This window comes from Pan paniscus, chromosome 9 (genome assembly GCF_029289425.2).
Source record: "Pan paniscus chromosome 9, NHGRI_mPanPan1-v2.0_pri, whole genome shotgun sequence".
Classification (NCBI taxonomy): domain Eukaryota; kingdom Metazoa; phylum Chordata; class Mammalia; order Primates; family Hominidae; genus Pan; species Pan paniscus.
The window spans coordinates 78,188,107-78,214,652 of NC_073258.2; the positions used below are offsets into that span (position 1 = coordinate 78,188,107).

Sequence of the window (26,546 nt, forward strand, 5' to 3'; positions counted from 1 at the left end):
TTACAATGAACTCTTTATTCTTGCCATCTTAATGCAATCACTTTTTCTCTCCAGGGGCTCCCATGGTTCTGTTTTCTTCTCTCGACCACATACCCCACACATACTTATTTTCACCCATGTTCATCATGCTCAGACCTACCATGGGTGCACCTCTATGTCCAAAGATGGTTGGCTTGGGCCCCAAATTCTCCTTCTCCTGAATGCAGGGAGAATAAATCCCCAGTGGCATCAAATAGAGACTTAAAAGGATAAGAAGAAAGGGTAATCCAACAGGCACTTGTAGACCTGAAAAATTTGAAAGGAAGGGGAAGTGGCGGAAAAAGAGATAAAGAGGGATGGAAAATCATCCCAAGCAAAGCAGCAGTCTGAGTAAACCCACAGTCCATGGGTTTCATTGACTGTGTACTGGCTAATTTACTTTCTATTTCTGTGACATTTCCACTTACTTCCAGTGATTTGGATATAAAAGTATACAACTGTACAAATATAGGGCATTATTATTAAGGCAACTTTACTGGAACTGGAAATTGACAGAGGGCTCAACTGTACAGGGGACAGATGGGGAAGAAAAGGAAGGAGAAGGGATGTCAAGGAGCAGCTTCTCAGGAGGAGGAGGAGCTTGGCTGATTCTAAGAAAGCCCCAGAGCCTGTAAAGATCATCCTAAAACATCTGTATATTTAAGGCAGTACAGTATAGTGGAAAGGGCACTAATTGGCAGAAATCTGGGTTTAAAGCCAAGTTCTGCCACTTCCTAATTGTGTGACTAAGGACAACTTAACCTCTCTGAATCTTCATTTTCTTCTGTAAAATGGGGCTGTCCTACTGCTTATATCAACCTTATAGGTTGTTATGACCGTGTTGACTCATAATAGTTACTCTATAAATATTAATCATTTGCTTCCCCCTCTTTCCCTCCCTCCCTCTCCCTCTCGTGCATACACACACATTCACATACAGAGCCTGTACACAATGCCTGCGATAACCAGCCATTCCCCAAGACTTACTATTTTAGACCTCTGAGAATTTTACCCATTTGTACATTTTCAAGTTACCACCTATGCTTTAGTGACTTTCAAATCTGTCTCCAGCTCTAACCTCTTAACCTTGTGATTACATTACATTTCTTGAGTCTTTTTTTCTCAGAATGTGTCATCCTGTATCTTCTCATTCTAACTAAAATTTAGAAAGTGAAAAAGAAAAGAGTTCATTATTGTCCCCTTTAAGCCCTTGCCCCAGAAATACTTTCTAAAATTTACCCTCCACACACAAGCATATATATATAAACACACAATGGCAGCACTATCTATGCAGTCTTTCTCTTGCCTGCATACCCCCACAGGTCAGAAAGCAAATACCTCTTATTTAAAAAAGAGGAAAAAGGAGACCCAGAGAGAAGAAGGTCCTATTGGTTTATCCATAGAGTGGTGAAAGATACTTCCATTCTCAAAACAGTTTAGTGTACAGATCCAGTTCTTTTGATTCCATTACACTGGGGCAAACAATGAAGAGGAAACCAGTGACAGAGACAAGACATTTAACCTTCTGCTGTAAGTCCTCAGGTATGACATGGTCTCACAGGGGACTGCTTTGAGTTACTTGGATGTAAGCAGAAATCTCTGGACCTAGTATTAGTTGAAACTACTAATATTTGCCGGGCACAGTGGCTCACGCCTGTAATCCCAGCACTTTGGGAGGCTGAGGCAGGCGGATCACGAGGTTAAGAGATTGAGACCATCCTGGCCAACATGGTAAAACCCCATCTCTATTAAAAATACAACCAGGCGTGGTGGTGCACGCCTGTAATCCCAGCTACTTGGGAGGCTGAGGCTGGAGAATCGCTTGAACCCAGGAGGCGGAGGTTGTAGTGAGCCGAGATTGTGCCACTGCACTCCAGCCTGGCAATGGAGCAAGACTCTGTCTCAAAAAACACAAACAAACAAACAAACAAAAAAGAAACTACTAATATTTGAATATAAATGGAAAGAATTGTGACTTGTACCAGCACTTTGGTCAAGTAAAATTAAAACAGCCTCTACTGCGTCACCCACCATCCATCTTCAGACAGTCAATGTATAATAATGTAGAGAAAGATCTTATTTTTCCAAAAAAAGAATCCCTCTTTAGAAGAAGGTCTGTTTGGCCACAGAAATACTATGACAGGCCATTGGCCACTATGACAGGGTAGTGAGTGAAAGCACAGGAGCATGCCTGAGTAACAAGCTAAATGAATTTCAACGAGGCATAGGGGTGGCTAGTTCCCAAGCTCCTGTTTTCCTGAGTGGAGTATGCAAGCTAAAGCCAGAGCTGAAGAAATAGGCAGGGTTCTGCCCTATGTGACATACCTTCTCTTTCCAAACGTGCCACGTAGAAGGCCACAGGCCAGAAAAGGATAACCATCACAGTTATGCTGACCAGGTGCACGTAGGGAGCAAAGATCTGTGAGAAAGCCAAAAGTCAGGCTGGATACATCTAGACAGCTAGTGCTGGAGCTATAGGATGATGCTTACCTGCATTGACAGCCCAGCTACCAGCCACCTTTCTTTCCAGAATTTGCATATAATGAACATTAAAATGACACACAGAAGAATCACTAGCAGAGTCAGGATCTAGGGAAACAGAAAAAAAATCTCCTGACTTCAAGCACTAGGCTTGGATCAGAACTGTCCTCAGGAATTACATGTGTGTCTTCACAATGTCAGGGACCTTATCTGCTTCCTCATTCTTTTACCATAATAATGTAGAGAAAGATCTTGTTTTTCCTGCAAATCCCCAGTATTAGATGGAACTAATCATTCACCTTCTTTGCTTCTAAGTCTTTGCTGTATAGCATGGCTGGAAAAAATTACACAGCTAATTTACCATTACTAATTTACTATCTCCAGCCTCAGCTGGGTCCTCAACATTGCTTGGTATCTCTTACTCAGATTCAACAGTTGCCATTAAAGTCTTCACCATTTCTTTAGTCCTCAATTGTATACTCAATACAATTATAAGTAAATAATACTCGGTAATTGCCTTTTCAACGTCCGTTTTCCCCAACAGACTATAAGCTTCATGAAGTCAAGGTTAATATTGGTATTTTTTATGATTACATCCTCAGTGTCCTGCAGAATGCCTGGCACATAGTAAGCATCCAATAAGTATTTATTAAACAGATGAAAAAACCTGCCTGCCAGAACACTGTATACCTCATAGAGAAAGAACATTGAGACCAAGAAGACCTAATTTTCCTAACTTCCTCCCTTTCAAATGTATAGTTTTCCTACATCTGTGCTGCCCTCTAGACAGTACTTAGCTCTCCTTTCCATAATCTCTACATCTAAAATAATTGAATCCATAATTAAGTCTTTCACAACTCTTTGCTGACTTCAATGATAAATTCTACCAAACATTTAAGGAAGAAATATTTCCAATCTTTAACAAACTCTTTCAGAGAATAGAAAAAGAGAGAATACTTTATAACATCTTATGAGTGCAACAAAACATTATACCCAAATTTAACAAGGACATTATTACAAGAACAGAAAATACATACATAGATGAAAAAATTTTAAACAACCTATTAGGAAAAACTAAATGCATCACAACACAAAAATTGAATTGCCAGAGTCATAAGAATCACAGATCTTACCCAACACCAAACTTCACTATGAATTTAAAGGATACAGGCAATCATAGAGAACAGATAAAAGATTTTCCAGTGGCAGGCTGGGAGCAGCGGCTCACATCTATGATCCCAGCACTTTGGGAGGCTGAGGAGGGTGGATCACCTGAGGCCAGGAGTTCGAGATAAGCCTGGCCAATATGGTGAAACCCCATCTCTACTAAAAATACAAAAATTAGCCAGGTGTGGTTGCACACAACTGTAGTTCCAGCTACTCGGGAGGCTGAAGTGGGAGAATCGCTTGAACCCGGGAGGCAGAAGTTGCAGTGAGCTGAGATTGCACCACTGCACTCCAGCCTGAGCAACGGAGTGAGACTCTGCCTCAAAAAAAAAAAAAAAATTTTTTTTTGAGTGAATATGATCACGTCAAATGCAGTTACTCATATAGGGTCTTTCCTCTCCCGTATTAGTATACATTCTGTTTTTGGACTTAAAATGTAAGGTGTGTTTTGAGCAAAATATGAAGAAACATTGCTTCACAGGCGTCATTTTGGTTTTTTATGGAGCATCATTATTTTATATTCCATTAATTATATAACTCTAGCCAGTCAATGTCTTTTAACACATGAACCTATATATTCCAGGTTTGTTTACAATAAAACCAACCTAAATATATCTAGGTATATCCTGCTAGAAATTTTTGCAGATAAGCAGCTGACAAATACCTTTAGTGTGTTTACCAGGAGGTCAGGTTATTAGCATGTTTACAAGGAGTTTGGGTTGATGCCATTCACTTCTCTCTGGGCATCTGTAGGTAGAAGGGGAAGGGGTTCTAGGCCTCGTGCTAATGCTTTTCTTCCTAAATTTATTCTGAGTACAATAAAATGAAACTCCAAGCCCCACAAAATCTCCCTTGCCAATAAAATCAGTCTCTCCTCACAAGTCTGATAAGCCTGGTCCTTCCTGGTTTGAAGACCTGAAGACTCAACCAAGGTAGTTAACTTCCAAGGGAATGCCAACTCTTAACAATCACCCTGCACTTTTCATTGCCTTCAGACTCTGTGAACTAGATCCCAGAATGCCTCAGAAGATGAAGGCTTAGAAAACAAGATTTTACTAACAAATATTGGCAAAAATCCTGTAGAATAGGTGTGGGAATGAATTCTAAGGGTGCTAGACAAGGAAAAGAGAACATAATTTTAGACCAGACTAAATTTATTGATATGGGTGCACTTACCAGAGATTCTGGATTTAATATCCTAGAATTCAGGTATTAAGCAGTTCAAAGAGGTTCTGATTGTTTGGTTATCTGAAGCCTAGGCTCATTGGTAGCCTATGCTCAATGAAATTGGGATGCCAGTAATTTCTTAGGATAATATAGAAGAAATAATAAAAGATTTATTAAGAAAAGGTGCTGGAACGGTATCACCTATGATCAGCTAACCTACTCCCTATATCGTGTTCTTTGGGAGGTCTCAGAAGACGCTGGTGAGGAAAGTGTCAGCATCCTTGAAAAGCACTGTGGTGGCCATCCTGTATGCCTGAAAAAAGGTGAGAGATGCTGCCACTCAAACAGTCTTCCTGATTTCAAAGGGGATGATGTGCTTCTGCTGTGGCAGAGGCCAAGTAGCAGTACTTAACTGGCACAGGCAACATAAGCATAGTTTTTATAATAGACACTAACCTGGAATGGTAATCAGGATGTTTTCAGGGATTCTTGGTATCGGTTAATTTATCATGGTGTCCCAACTCCAAAATAGATGTTGGATATCAATAAGGCCTATTTGTTCAATTTTCAAATCTATATTCTTTCCCTAGAAAAATCTCATGGCTTCAAGCTCCATCTATTCTAATAACTCTAAATTTATATTTCCAGTTCATACTTCTCATTTGAATAAGAGGATATTGATATGGCTTGGACCTGTGTTCCCTCCAAATCTCATGTTGAAATGTGACCACCAATACTGGAGGTGGGCATAGTGGGAGGTGTTTGGATCACGGGGACAGCTCCCTCATGAATGGCTTGGTGCTGTCCTTGCAGTAATGAGTGGGTTCTCATTCTGTGAGTTCACATGAGATCTGGTTGTTTAAAAGGGCCTGGCACCTCCTCCTTCTCTCTCTTGCTCCTTTTCTTGCTATGTGATATGCTGGCTCCCCACTTGCCTTCCACCATGATTGTATGCTTCCTGAGGCCCTCACCAGGACCAGACGCCAGTGCTATGCTTCCTTTACAGCCTGCAGAACCATGAGACAAAATAGACCTCTTTTCTTTATAAATTACCCAATCTCAGGTATTCCTTTATTAGCAATGCAAATTGACTGATTTAAGACTTAAGGGGACCACTCAAGAGTTTGAAATGTTTCTGGATTTGGGGAAATACAAGAAATGGTATCAACACTATGCCTGATGTTCTCACTCATATTTGGGAGGTAAAAAAGTTGATCTCATGGAAGTAGAGAATAGAGTGATAGTTACCAAGGGCTGGGAAGGGTGGGTCAGAGTGGGAGAAATGAAGAGGGGTTGGTTAATGAGAACATACCATTAGATAAAGAGTAAGTTCTAATGTTTGACAGTACAGTAAGGTGACTACAGTTAGCAATAATTTATAATATAAAATAGCTTCAAAATAGTTCAAAAAATAGTTTCAAAACAGCTAGAAGAGTTGAAATGTTCCTAACATGAAGAAATGATAAATGCTTGAGATGATGGATATCCTAAATTCCCTGATTTGAGCATTATGCATTGTAGGCATATATCAAAATCATCACATGGATCCCACAAATATGTCTAATTACTATGTATCAATTTTTAAAAACCATGCCCAAAAAAGTCTATAAAAAGGCAAGAGGCTGTCACTGGAGCTGCTCAAGCCCATGGGAGAACAAAACAAGGATGCTATATTGGAAATATGCCGCATGCCTGCAGATGGTGGGGCAAAGCTGACTGTCCTCTGGGGACCAGATATAGACCCTGTGAAAGAAATCATGCTGGTGTTATTTTAAAGATATCCAAACCCAAGACAGGGTGAAAACTACTTCAAAAAAGAAATTTCAGGGGGCTACAGGAAGACAGGCATTGACTCCACCAAGAGAGTTATAGTCAAGGTTCTCAGTAGGATTTCTGAAAACACACATAGAAAACGTCCACGGGAAAAGAAGCAACTGTACATTTACCTAGAAATGAACCCCTGATTCCCTTTCTCCCCTCTCCTTGTGAGACTGTGCTCGTTTCTCCATCTCCTCTTCCCCTGGACTCCACTCAGGCGGAAAAGAGGTAGAAGGACCACCATGCCCTCTCTGCTGCTATGGGCTTCAGGCTTGGATAAGGCCCAAATAGGGGAGGGGAAACATTTTAAGGTTAATAAAGTTGGAGCTTAGGTTATTACAGTGAACTGAAATTTTTAATCACTGAAATGAGAGTATTCTTGTACTGAAAAGTACTGGGAAATTAATGGAATGAGTGCCTAAGATTTTACTGGAATGGGAAGAACAGGGCTACAGATTGAGTTTAATAGGAAGTAGTGAGAACAAATAAGAGTTTGGGTTCAGCTCGGGTTCAGCTCCCTCCATAAATCAGTTGCAACGTTAGAAATTTAATTATTTCAGTTAATATGGTGTAAGTAAATCTCTTCTCTCCAAGGAGAACAGTAACAGAGAGGGTAACCCCATACACAAAACTGAGTACCAAGGAGCATGTTCAGGCCTGGTCTAAGGTTCAGTCCTGGTCTAAGGTTTCCTATGTGGACTCAGATGTCCTACCTTATGACACAAGTGCAGGTATAGTTCAATCCTTTCCCAAAGCAACAAAAATCCAAGTAACTGCAAAAGCAAAGAAGAAAAAGAGAGTTATTTTGAAATCACCAAGTTGCCACCCAAAGCACTGTTCCCGTAGCTCCAAATTCCGTTCACAGTCTAGCAGTACACTCATTTCTTGCTATACCTGTACTTTATTTAGCCTCTGGGAGTTTTCCATGCTGTTTGCCTGAAAAAGCTCCCTCTCCCTATGCCACTGACTCTTCAAAGCCAGTTCAAATCTCACCTCCTATTTATAACTTTCACCAGCAACCTCAGGAAGAATTCTGTGTTATCTCCTCTAAGATTTCATAACAATTACCACACTGATACTCAGTTGAGTTCCTGCCCATTTCTTTTCCCTGTGAGGAACCTTATTCCTGGTATTACTTGGACTCACTTGTAAGAGAAGAAAGGTCAGGAGGCAGCCCTTCCAAGGACTCTTGTTTTGGGGAACCAGGGCTGTTGTTACAATTGTCAACCACTGTTGTTAACACTGGTATAGATTCAACAAATCTTGGATTTTAATCTAAATCTAGCCAGTCACCAAGTCAGTGTAAAGACAGAAATTGAGAACTGGAGTCCTCAGATGCCTAGGATATTAATGATAATTTGATGTGTAAGGCACTTACCTCTTTATCAAAATAATTTCATGTGTATTTCATTTGTTCTTTACTTAACCCTATATTATACCATTTCATTAAATATTATCATTCTTATTTGAAAAAAAAATGAAACTGAGGTCAGAAGAGTTACATGCCTTGACCAAGGTTACATAGTACCTAAAGATAGAACTAGAAATAGAATCCAGGTCCCCCTCCTTTTTCACTATTGTTGCCATTGCATGTATCCAAAAAGAGGTAGGGTAGAGTAGAAAGTTTGTTAAAATATATTGCTTTATTGGACACCAGAATTCATTCCCACCTTAGAACCTAACTATACCATTTCATGTTTATCGTGCATAAAAGTGGTACAATTCAGTGGTCAGAGTTTGCCCTACAGCACATCCTTCATCTACATTTTCCCCATGTAAAAAAAAAAGTTTCTAATTGGTCTCTCTGCCTATAGCCATCCTCCAAACCACAACATCAAGAATAATTTTCCTAAAATAGAAAACTGATTTATATCAAATGTCTTAGCCTTTCTTTCCAGGCCTTCCAAAATCTCACAAACCTCTTTTCAGCCATGTTTCCCATTCTTTTTTTTTTTTTTTTTTTTTTTGAGACAGAGTCTCGCTCTGTCGTCCAGGCTGGAGTGCAGTGTGGCTCGATCTCGGCTCACTGCAAGCTCCGCCTCCCAGGTTCACGCCATTCTCCTGCCTCAGCCTCCCGAGTAGCTGGGACTATGGGCGCCCACCACCACGCCTGGCTAATTTTTTTTTTATATTTTTAGTAGAGACGGGGTTTATCATTTTTTATTGTGTCTATTTGATTCTTCTCTCTTTTCTTCTTTATTAGTCTTGCTAGCGGTCTACCAATTTTGTTGATCTTTTCAAAAAACCAGCTCCTGGATTCACTGATTTTTTGAAGGGTTTTTTGTGTCTCTATCTCCTTCAGTTCTGCTCTGATCTTAGTTATTTCTTGCCTTCTGCTAGCTTTTGAATGTGTTTGCTCTTGCTTCTCTAGTTCTTTTAATTGTGATGTTAGGGTGTCAATTTTGGATCTTTCCTGCTTTCTCTTGTGGACATTTAGTGCTATAAATTTCCCTCTACACACTGCTTTAAATGTGTCCCAGAGATTCTGGTATGTTGTGTCTTTGTTCTCGTCGGTTTCAAAGAACATCTTTATTTCTGCCTTCATTTCGTTATGTACCCAGTAGTCATTCAGGAGCAGGTTGTTCAGTTTCCATGTAGTTGAGCGGTTTTGAGTGAGTTTCTTAATGCTGAGTTCTAGTTTGATTGCACTGTGGTCTGACAGACAGTTTGTTATCATTTCTGTTCTTTTACATTTGCTGAGGAGTGCTTTACTTCTAACCATGTTAGCCAGGATGGTCTCGATCTCCTGACCTTATGATCCACCCGCCTCGGCCTCCCAAAGTGCTGGGATTACAGGCATGAGCCACAGTGCCTGGCCTCCCATTATTCTTCATTATGCCCTACATACTAACAGAACTGACCTTTCCCTCTCAGCAAGACATCCTATATTTTTCTGTCTTGCTTAGTCATGAAGCTCCCTCAGTCCACAATGTTCTTCCTCATTACCATATCTATATGTCCAAATCTAACATTCCTTTAAGATCCCACTACAGTGACAAGGAATAGTTATATCTCACATCTACCTCTATGAAGTGCACTGCATGAAAACAGAAATTGCTTAGCTTTTATTGATCTTCGTATACTCAGCACTTCTCACAATGTTCTGCTCATATAATGATTAATAAGTTTTGTTGAAAGAAAAAGTTCATGCAAATAGCAACATATTTGGGGGCTAGGTTCTTCTGTATCAGACAAGAATTCAATAGAGAAAGGAATGGTGAAATCAGAGAAAGTTGTCTGCCCTATGTATAAATGGGCACTGCAAAACTCTGTCTAAAGTTATCCTCCCATTTCCAGACTTTTCTCTTACCTGGCATAAATTTCTCACACTAAGTGACACTACTATGTTAGGCAACAGAAGCAAGGTCACACTATTGCCAAAGGCTTTTGCTAAAATGTACTTTGCATCTGGGCTAGGTGACTAGCATTTGTAAATTAGAACAAATTTAACAAGTAAGCAAATTTTTTTAAGACCCAGAAAGACTGATTTTCAGAAGATGGGACATGAGATGAGTAAAGATACTGCTGCTGTGAAGCTATGGGTATCTAAAATGACAATATTGAGGGAACCATAGGATAGGGTATGAAACAAGGAAATAGAAAAAGGATGTTGTTACACTTTCAAAGGGCCAAACTGGCAAGACACATCCTCTAACAGAACAGGCTTTCCTTCCACGTCCTATTCCTTGTGCCTAAAATTCAACTAGCTAATGTAAATCCCAACTCTACTAAGACAAGAGTGATCTTAGGTTCTGAGAGTCCCCAGTACCAACTGGATACTATACCACAGGCAGGAACACCTCATCAGGCTACTCAGGAAGGGAGTGGAAGAAATGAGAAGCATTACTCACCAACAGCAATGAAGAGTAGGCAGTCAGGATCCTAGCTAAACTCAGAATAAAAATAGACCAGAAAAACCAGTATCCTGTTCCTAGAAAAGTGACCCTGAAAAAAAATGTGTTTCAGTTCTTAAAATAATGCAGAAATCAGTAGCATCTGTGTCAAGGATGGGGACAAAACCACACTAGATAAGGCATAAGCAAATGTAGGGAGATAAAAAGAAGCAGTGTGTGAACAGCAGCTTTTGCGGATAATTATATGAGGAGTTTTAAAGTTGTGTTCTGTAGGCAATTGGGGATGTTCATGGGGTCTGTAAACGCAGTAGGATCTTAAGTTATTTAGAATACATATTTAAAAATTACGTCCTCTTTTAAAAAATAACATAATACAGAAATTTGGGAATACCGGAAGAGAAACAATACATCCCATAAGTTTACTGCCTAAACAAAACTAATACTTTACACTTTGGCAGGCTCCTTGTCCACATGCATATGTATTTTTGGACATAATTGCAATCACAGCCACCATATTAAAAAAAAAGCCCCAATTTTTCTGTTCCTAATGTAGCATATGAGAGAAAATTGTTAATGATTTGTTAGGAGAAACAATATACTTGATCTAGGTATTACACAAAGAAATTTGAATCTTCATCTCAAGAAAACAGAAATTTCCTCCTCTCCGTACAAAACCTGGAGAAATTAAACTTTTTAAGAATTAAACTATAGGTTAGTGAACATATAACTACACTAGTAAGAATTATAAAGGAAATTCTCTTGGACAAGAGCTGTGAGATAAACTAGGAAGAAACAAACAGGCAAAGAGCCTTAACTAGCAAAAGGTATCCCAGATCAAGACTGGGAAGAGTGCTCTGTAGAAGATGAGCTCACAATCAGGAATCAGAAAATATGTAAGGGATGTCAACAAATGAACCCTATGAGCCAACAAATAGAAAAACTTGGACCCAGAAAAACATAATTAATAGAATCAGAAAAGAGCCACAAAATAAAGATATTTAAGATCTTCCATGATGTAAAGGAATGATTCACATCCATGAAACAAGAATAGGATGTTTTAACCCAAGCACAGGTGGTTATTAAACAGAGATCTTGAAAAAAAATTTTCGAAATTAAAAAAAAACGTGAAATCTGGCCTTAATAGCACTCTAGATGTAGTCAAAGAACTAATCAGTTTAACCAAATTGTGATATTGACTTTGCTTTCCAAGTAACAAAGAAAACTTAGTGTTTGTCATTTCATGGTACTCCTCTTTCTTCTAATCATTTTACTGGTCACACTGATATTTTATTTTAATCCCTTTCTACCTAAAAGGTTTTCTTTTGGATATCAGATCACATGTAAATATTATTATTAGTTTTCTTTACTTCAAAGCCCTCTCACCAAACTCAAGTGAAGTTCCCACCCCCCAGCTATGGATTACAGGCAAAAGAAGAACTGTGATTTGGCTTTTTCTCTCTCTCCCTCTACTTCTTCCCATCCGGGTAAGTAACTGTACTTACTGTTGGTGATGGTAGTGGTGTGAAAAAAGGGAGTGAAAAGAGCGAGAAGGAGTTTGCTTATGTGACTGCCTGAACATCAGTGGGAACTGAAAAAGGAAGTCTCCTTTCTTGGCCGTCACTTCTTTAAGCTGAGAATATACAATGCTGATGACTATGCAGAAGGCCTACTCTATGTGAATGTGTCCAATTTAGGCTTCTTCTGACTTAGTATTGTTAAGCAGTTTTCTCTCCGCTCTGGATCATTGTGTTACATCCCTCTAGCAGCATAATCACACCTCCATTTTGGATGTAGGCCTACTCACTCAACCAAGACAGCTTTACTGGGGCAGCCTAGTCAATGCAACCTACTCATGTAAAATCCATATTTTCTGCTATCATTATAACAATGTTTAAAGAAACCTTCAAGGATCCCTTCCCTCCTTTCTCACAGCTGTAAGATGCAGCTTTCTTGCACCTTTCCCCAATACATATTGCAATGTTTTATATCAGCATCACCAACTGTCAGCTGACAGTAACTCTAGATGAGAAAAAAAGATACCATCGATGGTGGAGGCCCTAGGAACCCTCGCACAGTGAGAAATGGAGAAACAACACACACAGAGGGGAAAAGAGAGAGTTACAGTTACCCTACCAAAAAATTCTGCTCTTTCTAGCTAAGGGGAACAACTAGAAAAGCTAGACAAAATGTTTTGAAAAATCTAAATGAAAGCATCAGATATCTACCAGACAGTGAAGAACTATGAAGCCAAGATCTAAATAAGGAAGGAAATCCAGTGATAGTGTAGCATTTGGGGTAATTTTTCTCTAGAAGGATTGGCTGAGGTACAGGAAGCTCTTGTAAACTTCACAGGGCTACAGGGGAGAAGGTAATCTCGTAAACACAACACACTTTGATTTGGAACCTTACACGGTTACATTCTAGGAGTAAGCACAAACTTTTCCAGTTTGTGACTTGTGGGGGAATGAATCCTAGCTTTGAAGCATCTAAATGTGTGAACAGACGTTATTAGTCTGCTCCCCCTAGGTACTGGCTTGATGGCGTACACAGCTTAGGCCTCTCCCTAACAGTCATCTTCTACGGCACACGTAGGGGTTATTTTTTATACAGGGAAAAAAAGATTCTAGATGAAAGATCAGAGGTGCATGATAAAATGAAGAGCAATAAAAAAAAGTAAATATGTAGGTAAATCTAAAAGAATATTAACTATACAAAACAACAATAATGTCGTATGTGGTTGGAAAAGCATGTAGGATTAAAATATATGATGAGAATGGCTTATAACTCAGAAGTTGTAAGTGTCTGAAGAAGTTATAAGTATATGAAGTTAAGGTGTTTCAAGATCCTTGTATTATCCAGGAAAAGGTTAAAATACTAATATAAGACTTCGGTAAGTCAAGATTACATGTTGTAATTTCCAGGGTAGGTACAAAAAAGACAGCAAGAGTGAGTAGGAGAGAAAATATGGGTATTCCTTCCAATTTAATAGAGGGAAAAATGAAGTAATAAAAAATACTTAATATAAAATAAGGCAAGAAAAGAGGAAAAAAGAACACAGGGCTGGGTGCGTTAGCTCACACCTGCAATCCCAGCAATTTGGGAGGTCGGGCGGGCAGATCACTTGAGCTCAGGAGTTTGAGACCAGCCTGGGCAACATGGCGAAACCCTGTCTCCACAAAAAAAAATACAAAAATTAGCTAGGTGTGGTGGTTTGTGTCTGTAGTCCTAGCTACTTGGGAGGCTGAAGTGGGAGGATCGGTCAAGCTTGGGAGGCAGAGGCTGCAATGAGCCAAGATCATCATATCACTGCACTCCAGCCTGGGCAACAGAGTGAGACACTGCCTCAAAACAACAACAACAACAACAAAAAAAAAAAAAAAACCACAGAACTGATAGGACAGTAGCATTAGGAAGAATATGGATGTAAGCTCAAATAAAATATATTAGTGATATATTAGCACAGAGCTATTTTTTATTTGGAACATAAAGACAAATATTGCCAAACTGGATTTGAGAAACCCAACCATATGCTATTTATAAGAGAAACTTCCAAAACATGAGCTACAGAAAGGTTAAGAAAATAAAGGATGGAAAAGATAAACCATGCAAAGCTAGTATAGCTATATTAGTTATTATACAAAATAGTCTTCAAGTGAAAAACATATGAAGAAAATGAAAGACTATGCTGCAACTTTGCACTAAGATTGAAGATTTCATTGGTACTGAGACTTGTGCCTGATTTACAACACTACATCCTGGCAGACGAAGATCACAAATGGGGGATGGCTGCAAGGATGATCATGGAAGCTAGCCAGTAAGCATCTCAGTCTTGGGAACAATGGTTAGGGTTCCAAGCCATGCCTGTGGTCAGTGCAAAAGCCTGTTGTGAGGGATATTTCTGTAAAATGCCTGGAAGAGCAATTCCAAAAAGTAGCTAGGGACCAGTGCTTGACTGAGGCACTGTCTAATGAAAGCAATATGACCAGAGTGACCAGTGTCATTTTGATGACCAGAGTTTCTTCTTACCACCACCATGCCATTTTTGCTCTCTTGTGGTAAGCCCCAGGACTTTGATACCACTCAAGGGATGGGGAGAGAGGCAGAAAGATTTGGATATTAGACTTTGCATAAACCTTGTCAACTATGGATCTCAGAGCTGGTATTTTAAAATTTATAAATATAAATAAATGAATTATACCATAGCATTTATACTTTAAATTGAAATACAATTCCTGTGGAATAATTCAGAACTGGCCCATAAATGAAACTGCAGATGAACCAGTGAGAAGGCTAACTGAAAACCCCCAATGAATAAGTAGGCAAAGGAAAATAAATTTTAAAAGAAAAGAAATTAGTTAAATAAACTTGTTCTGAAACTAAATGATTCAAATTAAAACAAAAAATTTCATCAAGAAAAAAATTATGCAATATTACAATATTTAATGCTGTCATATACCTCTGTTTTAAATAGAAATTGCTATAACCTTTTGAGAAAGTACTTTGGCAACAGACATAATGAATTTTTTTTTTTTTTTTTTTTTTTTTTTGAGTCAGGGTCTGGCTCTGTCACCCAGGCTGGAATGCAGTGGCACGATCTCGGCTCACTGCAACCTCTGCCTCCCAGGCCCAAGGGATCCTCCCACCTCAGCCTTCTAAGTAGCTGGGACTACAAGCACACACCACCATGCCTGGCTAATTTTGGGGCATAATGAATTTTAACAACGTTTATTCTTCTTGACTCAATAATGCCACTTATGGGAATCTATTCTAGGAACATTAGTCAGAATACAAAGATTTATCTGCATTACTAGTTTATAAAAACAAGAAAATTGGACATACATATAATGCCTAACAATTAAAAATGGCTAAGTGTATTATAGCATCTGTCATGAAATATTTTTAAACCATTTTAAATGATGTTCATTAGGAGTTTAAAAATTTTGTTAAAGTGTTTATTATTTTAAGTGAAAAGAGAAAGCAAAATTATGTATACAATATGAGCATAATATAAAAATAAACAGAAAAATATAACAAGTGATTATCTCTCAAGAGTGAGACTAGGCAGATACTATATTTTCTAACTTTTTGCATTTTACACATAAAATAACAAACCGTGTTTTACTTCTACAAAGAAAACAACAACTGTATTCCGTTTTTAAAAGCCCCATATCCGAACAGATCCTTCTCCCCCAAATACCAAATAACAAGATTTGCAGGAAGGTTAGAAGACATCAAGCCAGAAAAGGGCTGGGAACATTCCAGACTAGGAGTTTAGCCATGAAAGGGTACTGGAAAGGGATACCTGTCACTGTGTTCAGAATCCTAGGAAGCCTCCTAAGAACAGCAGGGAGAGGAAGAGGGATAGGAGCAGCAGAGAAGGCAGGGTTCAGGGATAGAGATCATGAAGACCAACTAGTGTCAACATCAGTAACTCAAAGAGACTAAAGAAAAGATACCAGGGAATCATTATCTGAGTAGAAGGACTGTGGATATTGGAAGCATGAAAGCTTCCTACTGAGCCAGATTTAGTCTAAGTATGAGACTGAGCACAGTGGAAGAAAGTACAATAGGTTAGGGTGCTAAGCATCCTACCCCTGCCCCAGAGGCAGGCCTCTCACCCAAAAGCTGTGGAAAGCCCAGTTTTGTCCACCTTCCCTACTGTATCACCAGATCTTTTCAGCCTGAGGTAGAATCCAGGTGGCTATCAGACCAAAATACCCTTACACAAATGAAACTACATAAAGTGGAACTCACCAGTCAAAGTTAAAGTATTCACTGGATGTTTCTATCCACAGGAACAGCAACATCAGAGACAAGACAAATGAAATTACCAGGCACGGGCAAAATAATTGCTCTTTCTGGGAAAAGAGAAAAGAAATCTAACTTAGCTCCATTTATCCTTGTTACCTCAGCAGTTTCTGTATACACTTGCCAAAGGTCAGCATAGTTGCACTGCCATGCAGTACCCTCCTGAGGCTGGAGTGATCACTCTCTTCTTTTTACCCCTACCAAATCCTGTATATGCCTATTGACAACCTTTCTTACACTTAACTGGAATTATGCATTTATGTTTTATCTGATGCTACACTGTTTCTTCTTTGAGGAAAAGGAACGTCTCTGTATTACCAATACATAGCATTGTTTCTTGAATGCAGCTGGCTCTCAACAATCATCTGTTGAATTCATCTGCCTCTCCAGCTATCAAATGTTTTGTTCAGTAATTAATTTATTGATTCATTCATCATTAATTGGTTCATTTAGCCATCAATCTACCCCATTGGAGAAGAAAGGGGGAATCAGAGTTAAAGAATAATTTTTTTTAAGTAGCTATTTTGTTCTAGTAAAATGCTAGGGAATTTCACAAGCTACTTTCATTTGATTTATTTCTCATTAGAGCCATATGAGTTGGGCATCAACCTCATTTTTGCAGAAGAAAGCTCAGAGAGGTAAAATAATTGATTCAAGATCACACAGCTAAGAAGTGGCAGGGGCAGGACTAGAACCCAGATCTGTGTAAGCTCAAAGCCAAAATGGAGGTTATCATTATGGAGAAGGTACTGCTTTCTCTGAAGGCAAAGAAGTCTCCCTGTGTTAGTTTTGTCCTTTTCAATACGTCCTCCACACAATCAAATAATCATTCCAAAACACAGCTCAGACTACTTCATCAGCTTAAAGTCTTTGGGGATTCTTTATTCCCAACATGGCAGAAGTCAAATTCTTAAAACCACACAACATTGGACCCATCTCCCTCTCTAGCTTCTTTTCCCCTCACTTCTTCACATTCATATCCTCTCCTTCATCTAAAATAAACCTTGTATCAGTCTCCAAACTCACTATGCCCTTTGACTACTCCTCCAATACCAATTCTTCCACCATCCCCAATTCTCTACCTATCCAATTCTTAATCACCCATCACCTTCTAAAAGGTGGCCCTCCCCTTGGTACGTGCCTGTGTACATGCACATACAGTTACAGCACTTCTCTCACTGTATTGAGATTGTGTGTGTACTTATCTTTCCCCACAGTAGACTGAATTCCTTGAGAGCAGGAACCATGCCTGAAGCACTTGTATTATCCCCAGTGACTAGCATAGAGGCCGAATATCTGGGCAGGAAAGATACAGTGGGGACATAAGAACATTCCTTCCTACTGCAGGGAAACCTCCCATTTCCTACCCCTTTCCTTGTGTTCCCCACCTCAGGTATAAGAAATTAATGACCCAATTGGTCTGATTCTGGGACCCTAGCTGGACCATGTTTACAAATAAGTAAAGGTACATGATTTTGCTCTTCTGTTCTCATTTCAGTGTGCTGATCATTTAATCACTTATACCATGTAGCTCACCAAAGGGTTCCAACATATGGCTTACAAATAGAGGCCCTAAAAAAGGCTAGTCCACGGCCACCACTCAGCCTTACTAGAGTTCTTCCTCAGGGAAAATCACCACTAGCTTGACCAATAATAAAGGAGCACCTTGTTTCTCACTTGCTGTTTTTTTCTCCTGAGAAGAGAAATTCACAGAGGAGAGCAAATTACAATTCAGGCATACCTGTAATCCCTAATCAAAAATATCTAATTGCACCCAAACATCACTTTTTCTTCAAGATTCACTGAATGAATAAATGCAAAAGTGAATTAATGAATAAACATAAAAGAGGTAGTAAGGAAAAGTAAAGAATAAAAGTGAAAAATGAAGTGAAGGAAAGAAAATGAAGAAAGCAAGTACATGTTTCAGTAAGTTTAACATTGGTGCAATACTTTTATGGAAGAAATGGAGCCCTAGCATCCCCAGTCCTGGAGACCGTAAAGAGCCCTCATGGGGCCAGCGGTCAGCCTATGCTCCCCACATCTGAGAAAATGTGGTCCAGCTCCTTATCAGTCTGTACCCAAGTGCAGCAACAAAATCCAACTTTAGTTTTTTCCCATTGTCTGAATTTCCAGAGGCAACTATAGCAGCCAGTAAGGAAGGTGACAAAGCATTTGTGGTTGAAGATGCGTGGAATCCATGGATTAAGCTTTTTGGTTTTTCTGTCTTATTCCTCTTGTGCTCAATCTTGTTGACCTTCTTAAACATGATTCACCCTTTAGCTGGAAAGACAAATAAAATAATCAGGATCTAGTGTCGCTCCCCTTAATGTACCTTATCCCACCATTATACAGAAAATTTTATCAAAGACAGATGGATTTTTAAAAAACTGTTTATAATCAAAGGTAATATACTGGATTTGGGGCAGAAGAATAGAGTTTCTTCCTACCTTTCCCTCCCACTAACTTGTTGAGTGTTTACTGTGATCACTGCATCACTCTAGGTTTAGTTTTCTCACCTCTGAAGTGGGACAATATTCCCTGTCCTCACCAACTAATAAATGCTGAAAGAATCAAATTAGGTAATATATGCAAATGTGCTTCTCAAATTGCAATATGCTGTTGAAATAACTTGAGACGTTAAAGGCACGGGTGAGGTACATGAAAATACCATCCTTGACTAATAAGTGACTCAGACACACAGCTGGCTGCTCCTTCCCTTTCTCTCCTCTCCCATATGGAATCAGTTAGGGTTAGCTTCAATTATGAATGATGGAATCTTCAAAACAACAATGGCTGAAATGTGACAAGTTTATTTTTTCCTTTGCCAACAAAAAATATTTCAGAGATAGAACAAAATATGTAGCATGTGGCTTCACAATGGCACTAAGAACACAGGCACCCACCACAACCCGCACCTGTGTACATCATCAAGGAGCCTGAGGACAGGCCAACATCACCTGGCACTACTACCACCACCAATGCCTACCCACACATGCCAGCTGGGGACCTATAGACTGACCCACCCATCCTATTGCTGTCACTGCTAGCACCAGTGCATGTTACCTGGGAGACCAAAGATTGGCCCCCTAACACTACTGCCATCGCTGATACCACACATGCTGCCCAGGGCTCCAGGTCCCACCCACCTGCCCTGCACACTGCTAACACTGCCAGTACCCAAGCAAGCCACCTAGAGACCTAAAAATCGGCCCACCTCGACCTGCTAACACCAGTGCCTGTGTACACTGGCCAGGGGTCCAAGGACAGGAACAATCGGCCTGCCACCACCACCACTGGGGCCTGAGGATTGGCCTGCCTGATTTCCCCATTCCCAGCAAAGTCTCACCGCAGCCTGTGCTAACAACCACAGCCTAAACCACTGACAAAATCATAGACACCACTGATATTGATTACAGCCAAAGAAATCCCAGGGAGACTATACTACTGCATGAACCCAGAATAAAAACTAAAGTGCCCCACCCAACCAACTCTATAGATACATCTACAAGAAAAAAAAAAATCTTCCCCTATGAAAGCCAAACCAAAAAATTAGAAAAAGCAACTGTTACAGCAGATGTGCAGATATCAACATAAGGACACAAAAAACATGAAAAAGCAAGGAAACATGACAACTTCGAAGTAATATAATAATTATCCAGCAAGAGATTCCAATGTAAAAGAAATGTGTGAAATGCCTACAAATAATTTAAAATAACAATATTAAATAACTCAATGAGATACAAGAGAACACAGATAAATAATACAAAGAAATCAGAAAAACAATTCAAAATCCGAATGAGATAATTCAATAAGGAGATATTAGTTCAGAACCTGAAGACAAGTCATTTGAAATAACCCAGTAAGGTGAAAGAAACAGAAGGAGGGGAGGGGAGGGGAGGGAAGTGGGAGAGAGAAAGAAAGAGAAGGAAAAGTGGAAGGAAGGAAGACTGGCTGGGCACTGTGGCTCACACCCAGCACTTTGGGAGGCCAAGGTGGATGGATCATTTGAGGTCAGGAGTTTGAGACCAGCTTGGCCAACATGATGAAAACTCGTCTCTACTAAAAAATACAAAAATTAGCTGGGCTTGGTAGTGCACATCTGTAATCCCAAGTACTTGGGAGGCTGAGGCAGGAGAATCACTTGAACCTGGAAGGCAGAGGTTGCAGTGAGCCGAGATCGCACCACTGCACTCCAACCTAGGTGACAGAGCAATACTCCATCTCAAAACAGAGGGGAGGGGAGGGGAAAAGGAGGGAGGATGGAAAGAGACAGAGAGAGAAAGAGAGAGAGAGAAAGAGAGAGAGAAGGCAGGCCGGCCGGCCATGGTGGCTTATGCCTGTAATCCCAGCACTCTGGGAGGCCGAGGCAGAGGGTGGGGGGAATCATTTAAGGTCAGGAGTTCGAGACCAGCCTGGCCAACATGACGAAACCCTGTCTCTACTAAAAATACAAAAAATTAGCCATGCATGGTAGTGCACATCTATAATCACAGTTACTTGCGAGGCTGAGGCAGAAGAATTGTTTGAACCAGGAAGGCGGAGGTTGCAGTGAGCTGAGATTGCACCACTGCACTCCAGCCTGGGTGACAGAGCAAGACTCCATCTCAAAAAAGAAAGAAGGCAGGCAGGCAGGGAAGGAAGGAGGGAGCGAGGGAGGGGAGGGAAAGAGAGAGAGAGAAGGAGGGAGGGAAGGAAGGGAGGGAGGGAGGGGAAGGAAAGGAGGGAGGGAGGAGGGAGGGAAAAGAATAAAGAAACCCTACATGACATTTTTGAAAACCATGAAGTGACCAAGTACTCGAATTTTGGATATTCCAGAAGAAGAGGTGGGGAAAAGCATCGAAAACCTATTTAATAAAATAATCACCGAAAACTTCCCAAGTCTTACAAGGGGTTCAGACATTCAGATAGTGGAAGCTCAAAGATCCCCAAATAGATTCAACCCAAAAAGGTCTTCTCCAAGGCACTTTATAGTCAAACTGCCAAAAGCCAAAGACAGAGAATTCCAAAAACAGCAAGAGAAAAGCATCAAGTCACACATAAGAGAAACCAGTCAGACTAATAGTGGATTTCTCAGTAGAAATCTTACACGATAGGAGAGGATGGCCTGAAAGAAAACAAAGACCAAACGGACCTAACAGATATATACAGAACATTTTATCCAACAATTACAGAATACACATTCTTCCCATCGGCACATAAAACATTCTCCAGGATAGACTACATGTTAGGTCACAAAACAAGTCTAAACAAATTCGTAAAAATCTAAATCACATTAAGTATCTTTTCTGACCACAATGGAAAAAAAGTAGAAATCAATAACAAGAGAAATTTTTGAAACTGTAAAAATACATGGAAATTATTTTAACAACATGGTCCTGATTGACCATTGGTCAATGAAGAAATTAAGAAGAAAAAAAAATTATTGAAACAAATGAAATGAAAAAACACATACTAAAACCTATGTGATATAGCAAGAGGAATGCTGAGAGGGAAGCTTATACCAATAAACATTTACACCAAAAGTAGAAAGATTTCAAATAAATAATTATGCACCTCAAGGAACTGGAAAACCAAGAACAAACCAAAGCCCTTCTATTTCTCAACAGAAGACATACAAATAGCCAACAGGTATATGAAAAAATGTTCAATATCACTAATAATTAGGGAAATGCAAATCAACACCACAGTGAGATATTATCTTACCCCTGTTAGAAGGGCTATTATCAAAAAGACAAAAAATAAAGAAGCTGGCAAAGATAGAGGGCACTCTTACACACTGTTGGTGGGAACATAAATTAGTACAGCCCACAAAAAACAATATGGAGATTTCTCAAAAAACTAAAATATTGTAGTAACCATATGATCCAGCAATTCCACCACTTGGTAGTTATCCAAAGAAAGGAAATCAGTATATCAAAAGGATACCTGCATCCCTATGTTTATTGCAGGACTACGCACAATTGCAAAGATAGAGAACCACCCTAAGTGTCCATCAATGGACAAACGGATAAAGAAAATGAGCTTATATATGCAATGCAATACTCTTCGGCCATAAAAAGAAAATGAAATTCTGTCATTTGCAGCAGTATGGATGGTACTGTTGGTCATTATGTTCAGTGAAATAAGTCAGGCACAAAAAGACAAATATTGTGTGTTCTCACTCATGTGGGAGCTTAAAAAGTTGATCTCATGGAGGTAATGAGTAGAATGATAATTACCGGAGGCTGGGAAGGACATGGGGTTGCAGGGGGATGAAGAAAGGTAGGTTAATAAGTACAAACATACAGTTAGAGAGAAGGAATAAGTTCTAGTGTTTGATAGCATAGTAGGGTGACTACAGGTAACAATATACTCTGTATTTTAAAATAGCTAGAAGATTTGAAATGTCCCTAGTACAAAGAAATGATAAATTTTCAAAGCGATAGATATCCTAAATACCCTGATTTTACCATTACACATTCTATGCATGTATCAAAATATCACATGTATACAATAAATAAGTACAAACATTATGTACTGATAAAAATTTTTAGAAACTCTAATGTTTCCTTTTGTTTCTTCCATCAGCATAGACATTTACATATTTGAGAGTTAATATATAATTATTCATACTTGCTAGGAGCAGTGGCTCATGCCTGTAATCCCAGCACTTTGTGGGGCCAAGGCGGGCGGATCAACTGAGGTCGGGAGTTTGAGACCAGCCTGACCAACATGGAGAAACCCCGTCTCTACTAAAAATACAAAATTAGCTGGGCATGGTGGCGCATGCCTGTAATCCCAGCTCCTCGGGAGGCTGAGGCAGGAGAATTGCTTGAACCCAGGAGGTGGAGGTTGCGGTGAGCCAAGATGGCACCATTGCACTCCAGCCTGGGCAACAAGAGTGAAAGTCTCAAAAAAAAATTATTATTGTTATTATTCATACTTGATGTGTTTTTGGTATCTGATTATACATATTTTTAATTTTATTAATAAATCTGCAAAATGACAAAAAAAAACCCTCAAGTAACATAAATCAAAATTCATTGACCTTCCAACGAGAAATAGACAAATCCAAAATTATAGTCAGAGATTTCAATACCTCTTTCTCAATAATAGTAAGCAGGATAGAGTAGACTTGAAAAACACTAGAATTGGAAAACAGAATTGAAAATACTAGAATTAAATTAGTAATTAATGAGAGTTGGGAAACTCCTAAATATTTTAAATAGCAACTTCTAAGTAACTCTGAGTTAAAAAAATCAAAAGGGAAATTAAAACCTTTTGAACTGAATAGAAATGAAAACACAATATAGAAACATTTGTAAGGTATAGTTAAAGCAATACTTAGATTGATATTTATAATGCTAAATGCCCATACTGGAAAAGAACAAAGATCTCAAAATCAATAACCTCAATTTCCATCTTTAGACAATCAGTAAAAGTGGAGCAAATTAAACACAAAGTTAACAGAAGATTAGGAATAATAACAATGGATAATTAAATAGAAAAAATAGGAAAAAAAAATCAATGAAATCAAAAGTTGGTTCTTTGAGAAGACCAACAAAACTAATAAATTTCTGACCAGGATCATTAAGGAGATTAAACAAGAGAGAAATCACAAATTATCAATATCAGGAATAAGAGGGAACCATCACCACAGACCCTAGAGACATCAAAAGAGTAGCAATAAAGAATTTGATACAACTTCATTCCCATAAATTCTATAGATACATGAAATGGGCAAATTCCTTGAAAGACAAAAACTACTGAAGCTCACTCAAGAAGGAATAGAAAACTTGAATAGCCCTTTATCTATCAAGTAAATTGAATTTTACTTAAATTAAAAAGTAAAAAGCCTTGTTAAAAAGCCTTGTTAAACAAGCCTTCCCATCAAGAAAAACAAAAAAAAACAACAACGGGTTCACTGGTGAATTCTACCAAACATCTATGGAAGAAATAATACCAATTCTATAGAAACTCTTACATTAGAAGAGAATGGAAGACTTTCCAAATCATTTCATATGACCAATATCCTGACACCAAAACCAGACAAAGATATCCTGAAAAAAGTACAAACCAATATCCCTTACGAATCCAAATGCAAAAATTCTTAACATACATCAATACATACTGACCAAGTGTAGTTTTCCTAAGGACTGCAAAGATTATTCAACATTCAAAAATCAATCAACTTGGGGCCAGGCATGGTCACTCACTTCTGTAATCCTACAACTTTGGGAGGCTGAGGCAGGCAGACTGCTTGAGCCCAAAAGTTCAAGACCAGCATGGGCAATATGGCCAAATCCTGTATCCACAAAAAAATACAAAAATTAGCTGGGTGTGGTGGCACATCCCTGTAGTCCCAGCTTCTCGGGAGGCTGAGGCAGGAGGACTGCTTGAGCCTGGAGATGGAGGTTACAGTGAGCCAAGATCACACCACTGCACTCCAGCCTGGGCAACAGAGTGAGACCTTGTCTCAAAAAAAAAAAAAATCAATAAACTTAACCATACTATCAAACTAAAACTATATGGCCATCTAAATAGATACATAAAATACTTCTGAGCAAATTCTAACTCCATTCCTGACAAAAACCCTCAGCACACTAGGAATAGAATGGCAAATATTATGCCTTTATATGGAGAATATATTAAAAGCCAATAGCTAACTTCAAACGTAACAGTGAAAGATTGATTGCTTTCTAAAGACTAAATGATTTTTTTCTAAGATCAGAAACAAAGCAAGGATGTCTGTTATCACCAATCCTGTTCAACATTGTACTGGCAGTCCTAGCCAGTGCAATAAGGCTAGAAAAAGAAATAAAAGGCATAAAGAATAGAAACTCTATTTGCAGACAACAATATTATCTATGTAGAAAATCTCCAAAATTCTACAAAAAACTGAGAATAAGTGAGTTTGGCAAGGTAGAACTAGATGCAAAAATCAAAAATTTTTATAGACTAGAAATGAACAAATAGAATGTAAAAATTTTAAATCACTATTTACATCACGAAACAGCAAAACATGAATGGGAAAACTGGTGAAATCTGAATAATATCTGAAGTTTAGTTACCAGTAATGTACTAACGTTATCTTAGTTTTAACGAATGAACCACAGTAAAAGGATAATGCTGGGGGAAACTGAAACTGGGTAAGAGTATACAAGAACTGTCTGTACTATCTTTGTAACTTTTCTGTAAATCTAAAATTATTCCAAGATGAAACATTTATTTAAAAATTAAATTTAAATGATGATTTACAATAGTAACAAACACATAATTAGGTATAAATCTAACAAAATATGTGCAGGATCTGCATGCTGAAAACTATAAGATACTTGATGAAAGAAATCAAAGAAGACTCAAGTAAAGACTCATAACAATACTGAGTCTTCTAATCTAAGTACCACTTTCTTGGATTAGAAGACTCAATATTGTTATAATCTCAATTCTCCCCAAACAGATCTACAGGTTCAACATGATTCCAATCAAAATCTCTGAGGACTTTTTTTGTAGAAATCAATAAGCTGATTCTAAGATTTATAAGGAAAGGCAAAGGAAATAGACTAGCCAAAACAATTTTGAAAAAAAATGTATTTTGACTCAAACTACCTGAGTTCAAGACTTAATATAAAGCTACAGTTACCAAGATAGCGTGGAATCAGCAAAAAGACAGACACAGAGATCAATGAAACAGAATGTGGGCTCCAGAAAAAGGCCCATATATATATGGCCTATTCATGTTTGACAGAAGTATGAAGGATGGAGAAAGGACAGGTTTTTTGACAAATGGTTCTGGAACAACTGGATATTCACCTAAAATGAACCTCAATCTACAACTTTGCTTTTTTTTTTTTCTTTTTTTTTGGGACAGAGTCTCCCTCTGTCACCCAGGTTGGAGTGCAGTGGAAGGCGATCTCAGCTCACTACAACCTCTGCCTCCCAGGAGCAATTCTCTTGCCTCAGCCTCTTGAGTAGCTGGGACTACAGGCGCATGCCAACACATCCAGCTAATTTTGTTGTTGTTGTTGTTGTTTTTGTATTTTTAGTAGAGATGGGGTTTCACTGTGTTAGCCAAGCTGGTCTGGATCTCCTGACCTCAAAGGATCTGCCCGCCTCAGCCTCCCAAAGTGCTGGGATTACAGGCATGAGCCACCACACCCAGCCCACAACTTTGCATTCTTTGTAAAAATTAAATGGATCACAGACTTAAATATAAATCTAAAGCTGGCCAGGTGTGGCAGGTCATGCCTGTAA

General features: G+C 38.9%; 1 protein-coding gene across 1 annotated transcript in view; it reads right to left on the bottom strand.

Moving 5' to 3' along the window:
• The window catches only part of GDPD4 (glycerophosphodiester phosphodiesterase domain containing 4), a 68,227-nt gene extending 51,900 nt beyond the window's left edge, over positions 1-16,327 (bottom strand). The window contains 7 exon segments of the mRNA XM_024930827.5: positions 140-285; positions 1,097-1,174; positions 2,344-2,437; positions 2,509-2,607; positions 7,365-7,424; positions 10,503-10,596; positions 16,260-16,327. Coding sequence (XP_024786595.3) covers positions 140-285; positions 1,097-1,174; positions 2,344-2,437; positions 2,509-2,607; positions 7,365-7,424; positions 10,503-10,596; positions 16,260-16,312 — 624 coding nt within the window. The 5' untranslated portion in view covers positions 16,313-16,327.
• Positions 16,328-26,546: the final 10,219 nt, after the last annotated feature.